The sequence below is a fragment of the Kogia breviceps genome, chromosome 16 (assembly GCF_026419965.1).
Source record: "Kogia breviceps isolate mKogBre1 chromosome 16, mKogBre1 haplotype 1, whole genome shotgun sequence".
Lineage (NCBI taxonomy): Eukaryota > Metazoa > Chordata > Mammalia > Artiodactyla > Physeteridae > Kogia > Kogia breviceps.
The window spans coordinates 19,071,055-19,086,127 of NC_081325.1; the positions used below are offsets into that span (position 1 = coordinate 19,071,055).

Below are 15,073 nucleotides of genomic sequence, written 5' to 3' on the forward strand. Positions count from 1 at the left end.
AATAAAAAATAACAACTTTCCAAAACAACAACAAAAACCAGTTGAGAAGAATGGCATTAAAGTTTATACAAATCTCTTTATTATCCGGCTGAATAGAAGATAGTTGGGTTCTCAAATCTGCTTCTGCTTTCAACCTCTTGTCTTAGCTTTTCATTGAAGTATATATAAAAAGTGTCTGGCCTCACATGATATACAGTTAAAAAAGGAGTATTTTAACAGCCATTTCAAATAATTATGAATATTCTTCACACTATATAAAATTTTGAGAAGGGATAGTTTCTTAGAGGTGAGTTACAGTGTGGAATCTGAAATCACACAACAAACTTTTTGTGCTGTTATGTTAAAGTCCACTGGTCTATCTTACACTTAGAATGGCTCTTTCACTCACGCATGATTTTATAGCATCATGCACTGGTCATTTGGAAAACAAGAGTTCACTGATTTCACAATACTTAAAAAAAAAACAAAACTCATTCATTAATATAACCACCAATCTCATCAGAAGAATCTTTAAGCAGTGGGAAACTGTAAGCTTATGATGATGGTAGACAAGAGTTTTTCAATTCTAATTTTCACTTGAAGCCTCAAATTTTATCAGTGGCAATAAATGCTGTCAGTTCTTTCCCAGGAAGTGACGGTTTCACTTCATTCATTTTTGAGAAAATGTCTGCCAAATAGCCAAGTCTAAGTAACTATGGTTTGTTAGTTCATGGTGTACCATGAAAAAAATTGGACAATTCAGTTTGTGACTCAAACAATTGCATAAGCGGTTTTCCTTAAGGCAAACTTCATACTTAGGTTTATAGCAAAAGTGCTGTATGTCCACCTCCTATTTTCTCATACAAAATCTTAAAAAGATGCGTACTAAGGGTTGGGTTTAAGAAAATTGATTTTTTTTTTAAACTGTTTCATCAATGACATTCTTACATGAAACCCCACACCCTCCACCTTTTTTTTTTTAACTCCCAAAAGGTGGCTATGTAAGAGTACAATGACTACTATTGCCTTGATTCATACAACTGCAACAGTAGTTTTACTCAACGTTTTTTTAGTACTATTAGCATAAATGTAGTATTGTTATGAAAATAGTTTTGACCTTGTGGTCCATGAGGAGGTCACAGACCACACTTTGAGAACCACTATGCTTTAGAAATGTTTGCTTTGTAATTGAGGTAACAGTAATTATAACTGAAATAAGTTAGCTAGAGCACGGGGTTAAACCATGCCCCTTTCCAAGATAAGTAAATAACATATAAGCCTAATCAAACATAGCAATTTTATTTACATATGGCTCTAATACCAGCATAAAAGCATTTCCATTCCACGTCCTTCCTGATTTTTCACATTTCATTATCTCTCTTGCAAGGTATAAGCGTCTGAACTCAAAGATACAAGCAATGGTGAATTACTCGTACTCCTCCATTTTTCTAATTCTTGGCTCTGAGGCTATTAAGAGTGCTTTAAGTGTAGTCAACGCAGCGCAAAACACGACTTTTATTCATCTCTCTGGACTCTAGAAGAAATCAGTCGACAAATGTCTGGTTCTTTCACATTCTTTCCTTTCTAGGTCAGTGCCGCCACCTGAACCCTATTTTACACCTTATCTAATGCAACAGTCTACTAATCAAGCTCTCAACCTCTTTATCTTTCCATGTTCTAATTCAATAACAACAACAAATAATAATCATGTTACATCCTGCTCAAAACTCTTCAATGGGAAAAGGAGAAAAAAATGCCACCACTGGGCTTCCCTGGTGGCACAGTGGTTGAGAGTCCGCCTGCCGATGCAGGGGACACGGGTTCGTGCCCCGGTCCGGGAGGATCCCACATGCCGCGGAGCGGCTGGGCCCCGTGAGCCATGGCCGCTGAGCCTGCGCGTCCGGAGCCTGCGCTCCGCAACGGGAGAGGCCACAACAGTGAGAGGCCCGCGTACCACAAAAAAACAAACAAACAAAAAAATACCACCACCACTATCACACTTACCTTCTCTATTCATAATTGCAGGGGAAAGACTATAGAATCTAATAACGTATCATAGATACCTACCTACCAGCTTGAAATACTCGATGCAGGCCAGGAGACTCTAGCCACGTGACCATTTCTTCTGGAAGTGCTTCCACTTGTATGTTAAGGGAACTGCCCTGATCACCGATCTGATCCTTACTCTTAAGACTTTGATATAAACAAAAACAGCTCTTCCTCAAAGCAAATTTAGCAACTCTGTTCTATACGATAAAGCCCAAAGGCCAGTCAGTTTTTCAAAGTTCTCCATTAAGGCCCCAACCTATCATTATAATCCTTCTGCCACTATTCTCTTCAAGAATAATTTTCCACTCCGAACACTGACCCCCAGAACCCTGCTTCCCGCATGCACTGTCCTCCTGACCAGGAATGTGTTCCTCCTCCTCTACATCTGACCCATGAAGGTCCAGCTCAAGCCCCAGCTATTTATAACAGGCCAGCCTGCAGGAATCACTGTCTCTCCTCTGAGCTCATATATCATTTACAGCTGTTATTACTCATTTGGTATTACATGATGTATTAAATTGGTTTTTGCCCCCAAACAACAGCTTGAGGGAAAGGATTAGGAACTACATTAGCCTTTTTTTCCCCAGAAGCTCTCTGAACTGTGTCCTTTTGGGTTTTAAGGAAGCTTCATTACATAGGCATGATTGATTAGGTCACTGGCCATTGGTGTTTGAACTCAAACTATAGCCCAGCTCCCCTCCCCAGAGGTCTGGTGGGGGTGAGGCTGCAAGTTCCAACCCTCTAGTCACCTGGCTGGTTCCCCTGGCAACCAGGCCCCATCCATAGGGGATTCCCAAAAGTTACCTCATTAACATAAACTCAGTAATGGTGGAAAGGGACTTGTTATGAATAACAAAACACACCTTTCTCATTCTTAACACTCAGGAAATTCAAAAGATTTTAGTTGCTCTGTGTCCAGAATGGAATGAAGACTAAGTATATAATTCATATTATAAATCACAATGATCACAGTGCCTATGTAAAAGATAATACTAATTTTTAAATAGGAAAGTGGTCTGAATACTTACCTGGGTGCAAAATAGAATCATAAGCACAAAGAGGATTAGTGAGTAGCCCAGAGTGGCCGAGATAGATAGCTATATGTTAATACTTTGTTCTCCTCCTTCCAAAGGGTGGAGTAGTCATTGGGAGGCAGCCACCCAGCCAGAAACTACAGTTCCCACAATGGATGTGAACAGAAATGATGTTTGTGACTTCCAGGCCAGGGTTTTTAAGAAGCAGGTATGCCTCCTCTACTCTCTGTCTCTAGATGCAGAGGAGGCCAGGATGACAGTAGCAACAAGACAGAAGATGCCTAGGCCCACGGATCAACCACATGGAGAATAGCTGTCTGCTGTTCAGCAACACTGGCACTGGACTATTACATGGGTGATAAGTGTCTAGTGTATTAAGCCACTGAAATGTTGATGTTTATTTGTTATAGAAGTTAGTATTAAATCTACCAATACACTGAGGGTCATCTAACTAGTTAGTGACAGAGCTGAGACCAGAATCCATGTTTTCCGACTCTTCTTCTTACAGTACATCAAACTGTCTTCAGATATATATTTATATTTCTAAATTATCTCTGTGGTATTTAGGCAATTTGTTCCCACTTGATTTGTTCTCAGGTAAATGCTATTAATCTCCAACAAAGCCTTATCTGCACTTACCATTTACAATCATTTTCAAACAAGCAGAACATGGTTTTCTGGAAAAATAAAGATCACAGTTTTTCAACCTTGACCCATGTTTTATCAGAGCGATTTTCCCAGCATGTAAATCTTCACTTGAACAGTGGAGACCAACAATTTTCATGTTTTTCACCACCACAAGACCAGTTCTCTTCACCTACATTAAGATACAAAATAATAATTTATGTGATTAGTTGTAATATCTAATGATCGTATCATGGATTATACTTGATTTATTAATAAAATGAAAGTTTTGTTTAGTTCTTCATCTGAACACTGTTTGAACAAAAGCACATTTCTCATTAGGTCCAAAAATTTTTCTGAAAGTTTAATGTTGACTTTCTACCAGAAATTTTCTAAATCTAGGCTTTATTAACCAAACAGTTATGCATTTAATTATCATAAATTTACCCTAGTAAAAAATGAATACATTTTAACATAGTAAAGGGCAATAATGAAATTGATTTGACTTGTTTCTTAATCTAGTCTAAAACTACTTAGTATTAAGCTTCGAGATAATAAGGAAAAACTTGGAAAACCCTGTGATTTTACATGTGGATAAGTGAAGCCCAGAGTTTACATGATTTTCTGAAAGACCCATAGATGGTAAAGGCAGAACTAAATCAGAGGTCATATTAAGTTTTCAAAAATTTTTTTTTTATTGAAGGACAGTTGATTTACAATGTTGTGTTAATTATTGCTGTAAAGAAAAGTGATTCAGCTATACATATATATATATATACATTCTTTTTAAAAAAATATTCTTTTCCATTATGGTTTATGATAGGATATTGAATATAGTTCTCTGTGATATACAGGGACCTTGTTGTTTATCCATCCTATATACAATAGCTTACATCTACTAAATTTTAAAATATTTTAAATACTGACTAAAATAAAGATATTTCTCAACTTCTTTCTAAAAATTGACTTTAACAATTTTTAGGACTATGGCAGTCTAGACTAATGTGGTAGGACCCACCTCCTATAAATATATAGATTATTTATAATTTTAAAAATGTTTTAAAATGCATAGTCAAGCTCAAAAGAAAGGAAGACATAACCCTCAGGTGTTAGAAAGGAAGACAGAACTCAAAGCAAAAGCAGTCAACTGCAGCCATCTCAGCAGTTTCCCACCCACAGTAAGGAACTGGGCTAACTTTGCTTTAAGCCCCAGAGGCTGAGCACTGGCTGGAGTTCTAAAGAGTGGTTACTTCAAACCTAAAGTGTCCTAACTTATACAGATACTAATCAAATAAGCTACTGTAACAATATTAATATCAGATAAAACAGACTAAGGTTAAAAATCAGTTCTACATAAGCCACAAAACAGTCTATGCTGTTTTCACAGCAAAAGATCCTGAAGTAAGGAATGTAAACCTAATCCTTGGGTTCATAATGGATTTTACAATATGAAGGGGACTTGGGCTGAGAACAGAGTGTCCATTATTCCCTACTCCCTTTCAAAGGGATTTTACTCTACAGTTATTCCCAATAGGACACATTTGAAATCACTTTAAAGATCAGACCAAAGCAGTATTTACTAAAATAGTCAAGTTTCGGTTTCAATTATGAGTATAAATTTTTGAAACTATGGAGAATGATACTTTGTGAAATGTGAAGGAACAGAGAAGATTTCATAGAATTCCCTTTCAGAGGTAATCAACCATATCCTAAACATTCTGGACATTTAAAAGGAATATAAAAATCTTTCCCTTACAAAATACATGTCCAAAAACATAGATTAAATATGAAAGACCTGTCTATACTGGGTTTTAAAATAAGCCTTAAATTTACCTTGACTCCTTTCCCCTCCCTATCCCAAAATTTCTTAAGAGTTTTATGTTCCTCAAACATAAAGTATATGTTAGTATCTACTTCTAAATACTTCCAGCAAGCTTTTAAAAAAATTATCACTGATGAGGCCTTTTCAAAAGATCTCAGTAGACTAGAGCTCATTTTATTTAAATGAACCAATTGTGACCAATGGAAATGGCTGCAATTAAATGATTTTAGCTTTAGATTTTCTAAGTAGTTATGCAGACAGAAATAAAGCCAGAAACCCTGACCACAAAAGACTTTAAAAAAATTATTCCTAAAAAATGGGAAACATACTCATCAATTTATTTTTTTATTGGAACTATCTTTTAGGCCAAGTTTATCACATTTTTGTCTACAGTCCTTTTCACTTCAGAAAATACCTTTTTTTTTTTCCATTTTGTTTCTAGTTAAGGCCAAAATATCAAGTTTGAGACCAAGATTTTTCCATCCCAAACTGAAAACAAAACAAAACCAATAAAAGCATAAGTTGCATTCCATTTTGATACTTCCACTTACTCCAACTCCCAGAAGACTGAATCTTTGCAGTGAATCACTGTTCTGGATCCTGATTTTGCTTCACTTCACTAACATCTTGGCAAGTGTCTATGTAATCCTAGTCACAGAGTTTTACATTAAAACACAGGCATTTACATGGTTTGTAAATGAACTAGTACATTTACTTAAATGGCAATTCACGACTCTTTTCCCTTTTGCCTTTCTTATAATTAAAAACATCTAACTATTCTAAAATAAATTCTTTCTATATTCTTGTTGGGTATTTTAGAGACTCACTCTCAGAAATAATCAGGAAATCTCCAGGAATGTACATCAGAATCATCAAGGTAACTTTTTTCAAAATATACATGTCTCCACTTCACACCCAATGAATCAGAATCTCTCTGGAAAACTCCGAAGGTTAAAATAGCAAGGAAATACTATGCAATATTAAAAAGAACAAGGTTCATCTTGCCAGGTTTGGGCTTTGATTTTACCCTACTTACAAGCTAGTAAGTTAGCCTGTTACTGTTTCATGGATGCTAGCAGAAGACATGAAACTCCTGGGTCAGAAACAAAGGACTTTATGGTTCATAGCACAGCAAGCCATGTGAGCATCATGTTTGTGATGGTTTCCTTGCCCACAAGTCCCACAAGGGGTCATGCAGATGGGTCCATATGGATTCCTGGACATGAAGCGGGTTGTGTTACAGGAGGGGAACACTGAGCTCGGGAATCTGTTGTGTTTTATTGCAAATAGTGAGCAAACCTGCTCTATGTCCCAGAGGGAGACATCTTCTCAACCCTCAAGGTTGCTTGAGGCAAACACAACTCTTCAGAAATAGCCTAGGTAAAGAACAGTTAGGGCCTTGCATTCTTGGCAAGACCAGCAGGATGTGTTGGAGTTTGAAAGAACATGAAGAGTGTTTCTCAACACATCTATATAAACTAATATGGGAAGGTGAGAAGAGTTAAATTTGAAAAATTTTAAGAAAGAGCAAGATGTAGAAACATATTACAGAATACATAATCCCATCTGTTCTCCCTCACCACCCCCAACCTTTGGAGAAACATGTATAGTCTTGTAAATGTATGATTTTTAGAAGAGGATACAAAAACTCTCTTGGAAGTGGGAATGGGGAACTTCAGTATAAAAGAGACTTTTATTCTACTTTATATCATTCCTTTTGCTTTGTTATTATGAGCCTATATCTTTTTTTTAAATCATAAAAATTCACCTGTTTTTTGTCAGTAGATACTCTGGCCATCTCTTCCTTATCTCCTGAGGGTCCATGCTTTCCTTCCTCCCTTTCCTAATTAAACACAGATTAAGGGGGGAAAAAAGATTAGTACATGTGATTAATTCAATATTTCCTATTTAAAGACTGGTTTCTTTGGCTGTGGTCATTTATTTTTTTCCTCGATGAAACTCTGTATTGACTTCCTGCTTTGTTCAGGTTCAAGTTCAGACTACTCAACCTAGTAAATAAGGCTTTTATAATCTGGCCCCTGAATACTTTTCCAAAATACAGAAGAACTGAAAATAAAATTCTGTAGTTTAAGGTTTCAGAGTTGGGGCAGTTTTGAGCAATGGAAAAGTCCTAGTGTGGCCATGGCTAAGAAGGACTAAAGGGGAATAGAGGTAAATTACCTGGCATTGGGAAGGTGAAGAACTACGTAGCAAGAATATGAACTATGGATTGTAGTAGGCAGAATAATCATCCCCCAAAGACCTCCCGGTCCCAATCCCTGGAGCCTGTGGCTATGTTATATTACATGGCAAGGTTGCATACGGAATTAAAGTTGTTAATCATCTTGAGATGGGGAGGCTGTCCTGGATTATCTGGGCAATGTAATCACATTACCAATGTAATCTCAAGGGTCCTATAAGTGAAAGAGGAAGGCAGGAGAGTCAGTGCTAGAGGGATGCAACATGAAAAAGCCTCATCCCGCCATTGTTGGCATTGAAGGTGGAAGAAGAGGTTCACAAGCTCAGGAATGTGGGCAGCTTCTAGAAGCTGGAAAAGGCAAGGAAACATATTCTCCCTGAGAGTCTATAGAAGAAATGCAGCCCTGGCAACATTTTGATTTTAGTCTAGTGAGACCCATTTTGGACTTCTGACCTAGAGAACTTTAAGAATATACATTTGTGTTGCTTTAAGCCATGAGCTTTGTTGACACTAATATAGGAATGTCCATAAGTCTCCTCTAAAAGTAAAACTTAAAGTAGAAAGTTTTGCACCAGGGGATAAATTCGTTCATCCATCCGTCCATCCATGCAACCAGTTTTTGAACACAAATTTTCTTAGCAGATTTATTTTTCATTTATTAATTCAACAAATATTTATTGAACCCTTTCTATGTGTCAGCCATAAACCCAGTTGCTCAGGATGCAGCTCTTATAGAGCTTATGATTTACGAACACAGGAAAGTGATTTATGAGGTAAGTAGATGACAGAATGAAATAGCAGAATCCTGTGAGCCCCAAAATAGGTGGGATATGCAATAAATCGAAGAAAGTTTGAAAGTGGGAATGACAAACTCAGTGTATGCTGACCTCTTAGTTTTCTGAAATAAGGGCTGGATGCTAGAAAAGGAGTAACCTCTAAGAAATTTACAAGAAAAGCCATGTCCTGGGAATAAGGTTTCTGTTCAAGTAGAACAGGAAGTGGAAGAAGTAATTATGTTGGTAATGTAATTATGGGGATGTGGATGGTAGTAGTGGTGATGCTGATTATATGTATGATAATAATAATAATACTTAACATTTACTGAGTGTTGGCCATGTATCAGGCCCTAAATTACCTCATGTAATCTCTACAACTTTACAAAAGTAGCTATGATTATTCCCATTTTGCAGATGAAGAAACTGTGGATAGAGATTAAATATCTCAACCATGGTTACATAACTAACAAATGGGTAAGCAAGGATCTGAGCCCCAAATCCATTGTCTTCACTGTTATCCTATATTACTTCTGTTCTGGGAAAGTATGTGAGGTCTTCTAGCATAAAGATAAGGTACACCACCAGAGGACACAATGGGAAGAGCTGGGAGAGAAAGACAAATATGTGATATGCAGAGAAATATGAGGGAACAATGCACAGTTATTCTAATTCTTACTAAAGTAACATTCAGGCAATTTAGGTAAGTCTTACTTAAGTGAAATTTAAAACTATAAACCGGTAGGAGAGAGAACTATTTTTAAATGACAGCAATGTTCAACAGTACTCGATTTCTATTTCAAAACTTTTAAGTACTTATGGTTTTTTTCCTCAGAAGTCTCATAAATAGTTTCTCTCTGACTTATTTATCTAGTTTTAGACTATATTATTAAAAATCCTTACTCTTTATACTCAATATATAACTTGCTAAACAATCCTCAAGGCACACTCACACACTGTAAATATTTGACAACATAGAAAGCTCAGATAGTAGTTATATTCTGAAGCGGTTGAAGTTAATAATTCCATAAGGCTGGTAAAAATGACAGACAATTTAAATGTCCAATAATAAGGGAATAAACATGTTACACTGCTACAATGGACTGTTATGCAATAATTAAGAGGACAATAAAATGATAATAAAACCCATAAAATTCCTAGAAGAAAACAGGTGGTAAGCTCCTTGACATAGATTTTTGGCAATTTTTTGAATCTGACACCAACAGCAAAAGCAACAAAAGCAAAAATAAACAACTGGGAATACAACAAACTAAAAAGCTTCTGCACAGCAAAAGAAGCCATCAAGAAAATGAAAAGGCAACCTACTGAATGGGAGAAAATATTTGCAAATCACGTATCTGACAAAAGGCTAATATCCCAAATATATAAAGAACTCATACAACTCAATAGCAAAAAACCAACAAATCCAATTAAAAAACGGGCAGAAGATCTGAATAGACATTTTTCCAAAGAAGATATACAGATGGTCAACAGGTACACAAAAAGATACTCTACATCATTAATCATCAGGGAAATGCAAATCAGAACCACAGTGAGATACCACCTCACACCTGTCAGAATGGCTATTATCAAAAAGACTAGAAGTAACAAGTGCTGGGTTTAGGGTGTGCTGAAAAGGGAGCTGTCAGGCACTGTTGGTGAGAGTGTAAGCTGGTGCAGCCACTATGGAGAACAGTATGGAGGGTCCTCTAAAAATTAAAAATAGAGCTACAATATGATCCAGCAATTTCACTTCTGGGTATTTATCCAAAGAAGATGAAAACACTGACTTGAAGAGACATATGTACTCCCAATGTTCACTGAATCATTTACTTACAAAAGCCAAAATATGAAAACAACCTAAGTGTCCATCAACAGATGGATGGATAAAGAAATTGTGGCACATATATATACATACACACACACAGTGGAATATTATCTAGCCGTAAAACAATGAAATCTTGCCATCTGGAACAACACAAAGGGATCTCAAGAGCATTATGCTAAGTGAAGTAAGTCAGACAGAGAAAGACAAATACCATATGATCTCTCTTATATGTGGGATCTAAAAACAAACAAACAAAAACCCCCAAGTTCACAGACACAGAGAACAGAATGGTGGTTGACAAAGATAAGGGTGGGGGTGGGAGAAATTGGTGAACTATAAAAAACTATTTAGTTTAAATAAACTGAATTTTAAAATAAAATAAAATAATAACAAACACATAAAGTACATAGTATATGCCAAGCACTATGTAAGATCTTTACAAATATTAAATCATTCATTTTTCAATAAAAGTTCCATGTAGTGTAGTATGTACCAGTAACACTCCATTTTACAGATGAGGAAGATGACACAGAAAAAGGTAAAGTAACTCATGCAAGGTTACACAACTAGTAAGAGATGGAGCCAGGATTTGAACCCAGGCAAGCTAACTGTGAAACACTGGCTACTCCCAAAGCATCAGACTAAGTTGCCACTCCAGTGTTTATGATAGTATTACAGCATGAGAATTTTCCTATGTTAAGTGAAAAGGGCAGGATCCAGAATTAAATGATATCAAATAAGTAAAGGAAATAGAGAAGAAAGATTGAGAAACAACACAAAAATGTTAGTAGTCTCTAGGTGGTAGAATTATGAGGGATTTTTTTTCTTCTGTCAATTTTATAAATAATAAATATGTATTACTTTCGTAACACATAAAAATATTTTATTTTTAAAAAGACAAAGGTTTGGGCTTCCCTGGTGGTGCAGTGGTTGAGAATCCGCCTGCCTGTGCAGGGGACGCAGGTTCCTGTCCCGGTCTGGGAAGATCCCACATGCCGCGGAGCGGCTGGGCCCGTGAGGCACAGCCGCTGAGCCTGCGCGTCCGGAGCCTGTGCTCCGCAACGGGAGAGGCCACAACAGTGAGAGGCCCGCGTACCACACACACACAAAGACAAAGGTTTGTAAAGTGTCAAAAGCAATGTTTCCAATACAAGTACGTGTGAAACTGCATCTTAGAGTTTCTGTGACTTAATTTGTATAGCAAAAGCAGGATAAATAATTTAAGTGAAACAAATTTATTACTTTAGCTTAAAGAACATTTTTCTTCTCTTAATAGGAAAAAGATCTTAATCAACTTTATGAACATCATGTGCAATTAATAGTGGAATTATTTATTTAATTTAATGTGCCTCTCTGCTGAAAAAGAACAGGATGTATTCTTGGGATGTGTGTGTGTGGGGGGGGCTGTGAATGAATTAAAATGAGACCAAATCTTGATATTAAAAAAGGTTCTTCAAAATTATTACTCAATTTGTAAAAAGCCCAGCTTTTAATTAATTTATTTTTAACTGAAATATACTTGACATATAACGTTGTGCAAAATTAAGGTGTATAATACATTAATTTGATACATTTATATATTGTAATATGATTGCCATTGTAGCAATAATTAGCACTTCTAGGGACTTTGCTGGTGGTCCAATGGGTAAGACTCCATGCTCTCAATGCAGGGGACCCAGGTTCAATCCCTGGTCAGTGAACTAGATCCCACATGCCACAACTAAGAGTTCGCATGCCACAACCAGCAAGTCCACATGCCGCAACTAAGATCTGGCGCAGCCAAAAAAAATAAATAATAAATAAAATAATAACAATAATAATAATTAGCACCTCTATCTCTTAGCATGTTTGATGATTATAATACAATATTGTTTTCTACATTCACTGCACTGTGCATTAGATCTCCAGGGCTTACTTACTACTCATAAGTTTGTACCCTTAAACAACATCTGTCCCTGTCGTCACCCCCCACCCCCGCCCCAGCTCATGGTAACCACCATTTTACTCTCTCTGAGAGTGAGATCATACAGTACTTGTCTTTCTCTGTCTGACTTCTCATTTAGCATAATGTGTTCAAGGTCCATTTATAGTGCTGCAAATGGCAGGATGTCCTTCCTTCCCTAACACTCCCCTGTAAAGCCCAGCTTTTTAAATGCACTTTTAAAAGGCTTAAATCTCTAAACATTTGCTTCTAATCTGTCTCTTCAAGAGAAATTTCATCAGCAAAAACCAAACCAAACCAAAAAAAAAAACAAAAACCCAACAGCTTAGAAGTCTTCTACTTTCATAAAATAATACTAAGCTGTTAATAACTAGTTAGAATAAAGGACTTCAAAATCCATGAAGAAAATGAAGAACTTTCTCAAAGCCATTAATAATATGTGGAGCCAGGGTAGAAGTTAAGGGAGTGGTTGAAAAATAGGGAATAAAAATGCATAACATTTTAAATAATGTTTTATTATTTATAAAACATTTTACATAGGTATTGGGAGAAAACTACTCCAAGAGATATCATTGTATCATGAAAAGTGGAATTCCCTATCAACACACAGACCTTACACCCTTCACAAAAGTTAACTCAAAATGCGTCATAGACCTAAACGTAAAATACAAAACTATAACACTCCTAGAAGATAACCATAGGAAAAAACCTAGGTGATCTTGAGTATGGCTATGACTTTTTAATTACAACACCAAAGGCATGATGCATGAAAGAAATCAATGATAAGCTGGACTTCATTAAAAACTTCTCTGCAAAGGACAATTTCAGGAGAATGAGAAGACAAGTCACAGACTAGGAGAAAATATTCATAAAAGACACATCTGATAAAAGACTGTTCTCCAAAATATATAAAGAACTCTTAAAACTCAACAGTAAGAAAACAAACAACCTGATTAAAAAATGGGCCAAAGACCTTAACAGACACCTGACCAAAGAAAATACAGATGGCAGTCTGAGAGTGTAACTGCATGTTCTACTTTTAGACTGGAAAAAGCAACGATCACAGCTATGAATGACAAGTATCACATTAAACCATGAAGGTATTTTGCAAATTTGAAGCCTTGTTGAGTTTAAGTTTGACCGAAACTAGAGCAATAAAATCAAATTTTAGACCACCGCTTGTCTAAGGGGAAAAACTGTCCAAGGAAACAAATTATACCTGAGACTTTTGTCTTTGACTTTTGACTGCTGGGAAGAGCTCCATCCAGAGACTGAGCAGAGTGAAAAGGTTGACTTTAGAAAGCCTTGGTATTTCACCTGCAAGAGAGGGCAAACACTTTAACATTTTACTAATGATGAAAATAAGAACTAAGCTCAATGCCACTTGGGTACTGCAACCTTAGCTCAGCTGTTTTAGCAGGAGGCAGAGAAAAAGGATTCGTGTGCAAGAGAATCAAATCACTTTCTTATCAGGAGACTGATTTCAACCTCCTTGCCGGCAATGTCTTCCAGCACTTTCCAAAGTTGGGCCCTCTTTCACCTAGCAGAAAAAAATAGTACAGCTGATACACGTAGCTATGGGAACAATCCAAGAAAAGTTATGAAAAGTCCTTGCATCTGAGATCATCGTGGAGCAACCTTTACTTTGGACTGTGATGAAGCGTTGCAACAAGGCCAGTGGTTAGAACCCAGACCTAAAAATACGGTGACCTTAGAAGGAAAAGCAGTTGAAATAAAGGAAAGCGTCGCGTGCAGCTAATTTTGAAATCGAATAAAAAACACAGTTTGGGGAATTTGCAGGCTCGTCGATCCCAGCTCCAGGTCCTGGGAGGAAAAGTAAAGGGGAGTAGTGAGCGCAACTTCAAAAGCCAGTGCAGCAGGGCCAAGGGATTCCGGTGACCGAGGTGGCGACGCGCCCAGGGCGGGGATGGGACACCCAGGAGCAGAAACGCAGGCGAAGACGGCCAGGCAGGGAACCCAGAGTGAAACGTCGGGAGACGCACAGAAAGAGCGAAAGGCGAGTGGCGGGAGAAGGATTCGGGGCACTCACCGGTCATGCTGCCAGTCTGGGTGCTGACTGACCGTCCGGCCCCCTCGCTCTCCAGATTTTGCATCTGCCCTGCTTCTTTCATCGCCAGCCCAGCGGCCTCTGCTGCCCAGGAAACCTCTCGCTGTCCTGCATGATCTTTGCCCCAGCTACCTCACTTCTCGCCTCCTCCCAGCAACTGTACAGCAACGGCCAAACTCTGCGCGACCGAATGACGTAGGAGTCCGGCAGCCATTTCCCGGCGCCCTGTGTGACGTTACGGCGAGGGGTGGATGAGGCGACACAGGGCTGCTCCTCCGGCGGCGACCATGTGGGTAGGAAACACAACACAATAAATCATTTGACACTTGTGTTTGACTGTGTTCGTGGGTTTTGCTGAAATCTGGTCGCTTGAGGATGTCTTGGCTCGAAGTCCGAAGTTGCGCAGACTCTCAGAGGGTGATGGGGGCTTCACATACATGAGAGTTTTGGTCAGAGAGCGAAAGAGAATTGAAATGGAAACCTGCCCAATCTGTCGTGGTCAAGGTCGTGGAGAATTTGGGAGACGAACGGGGTGGGAGCTGGGCGGTCCAGATTGTTGTTATCCTCTAAGATTGGCCAGTCCTGGGGAACTTAGTGCCAGGGACCACCACAGGAACGTTCTGCTTCTTATTAAACACATGAAGACATTAAGAGGTAGAACTGTAGTTGTGGGAAAATTGAAGATAGGAGGAAGTGGCCCCTAGAAAATCTGAGAAGTACGTGACATTGTGGATTTGTGCCCAGTGCAATTTAT

At 37.9% G+C, this 15,073-nt stretch overlaps 1 protein-coding gene across 2 annotated transcripts in view; it reads right to left on the minus strand.

Moving 5' to 3' along the window:
* CDADC1 (cytidine and dCMP deaminase domain containing 1) overlaps nucleotides 1-14,820 on the minus strand; it is a 41,930-nt gene extending 27,110 nt beyond the window's left edge. The window contains exons 1-4 of one of the 2 annotated variants that reach the window (XM_059041690.2): nucleotides 14,302-14,820; nucleotides 13,471-13,568; nucleotides 7,277-7,351; nucleotides 3,702-3,879 (exon numbers count right to left, since the gene is read on the minus strand). In XM_059041690.2, coding sequence (XP_058897673.1) covers nucleotides 3,702-3,879; nucleotides 7,277-7,351; nucleotides 13,471-13,568; nucleotides 14,302-14,383 — 433 coding nt within the window. In that variant the 5' untranslated portion in view covers nucleotides 14,384-14,820. The remainder of the gene's footprint in view (nucleotides 1-3,701; nucleotides 3,880-7,276; nucleotides 7,352-13,470; nucleotides 13,569-14,301) is intronic. The other variant, XM_067016324.1, reaches the window with a different exon arrangement.
* Between the last annotated feature and the right edge of the window lie 253 nt (nucleotides 14,821-15,073).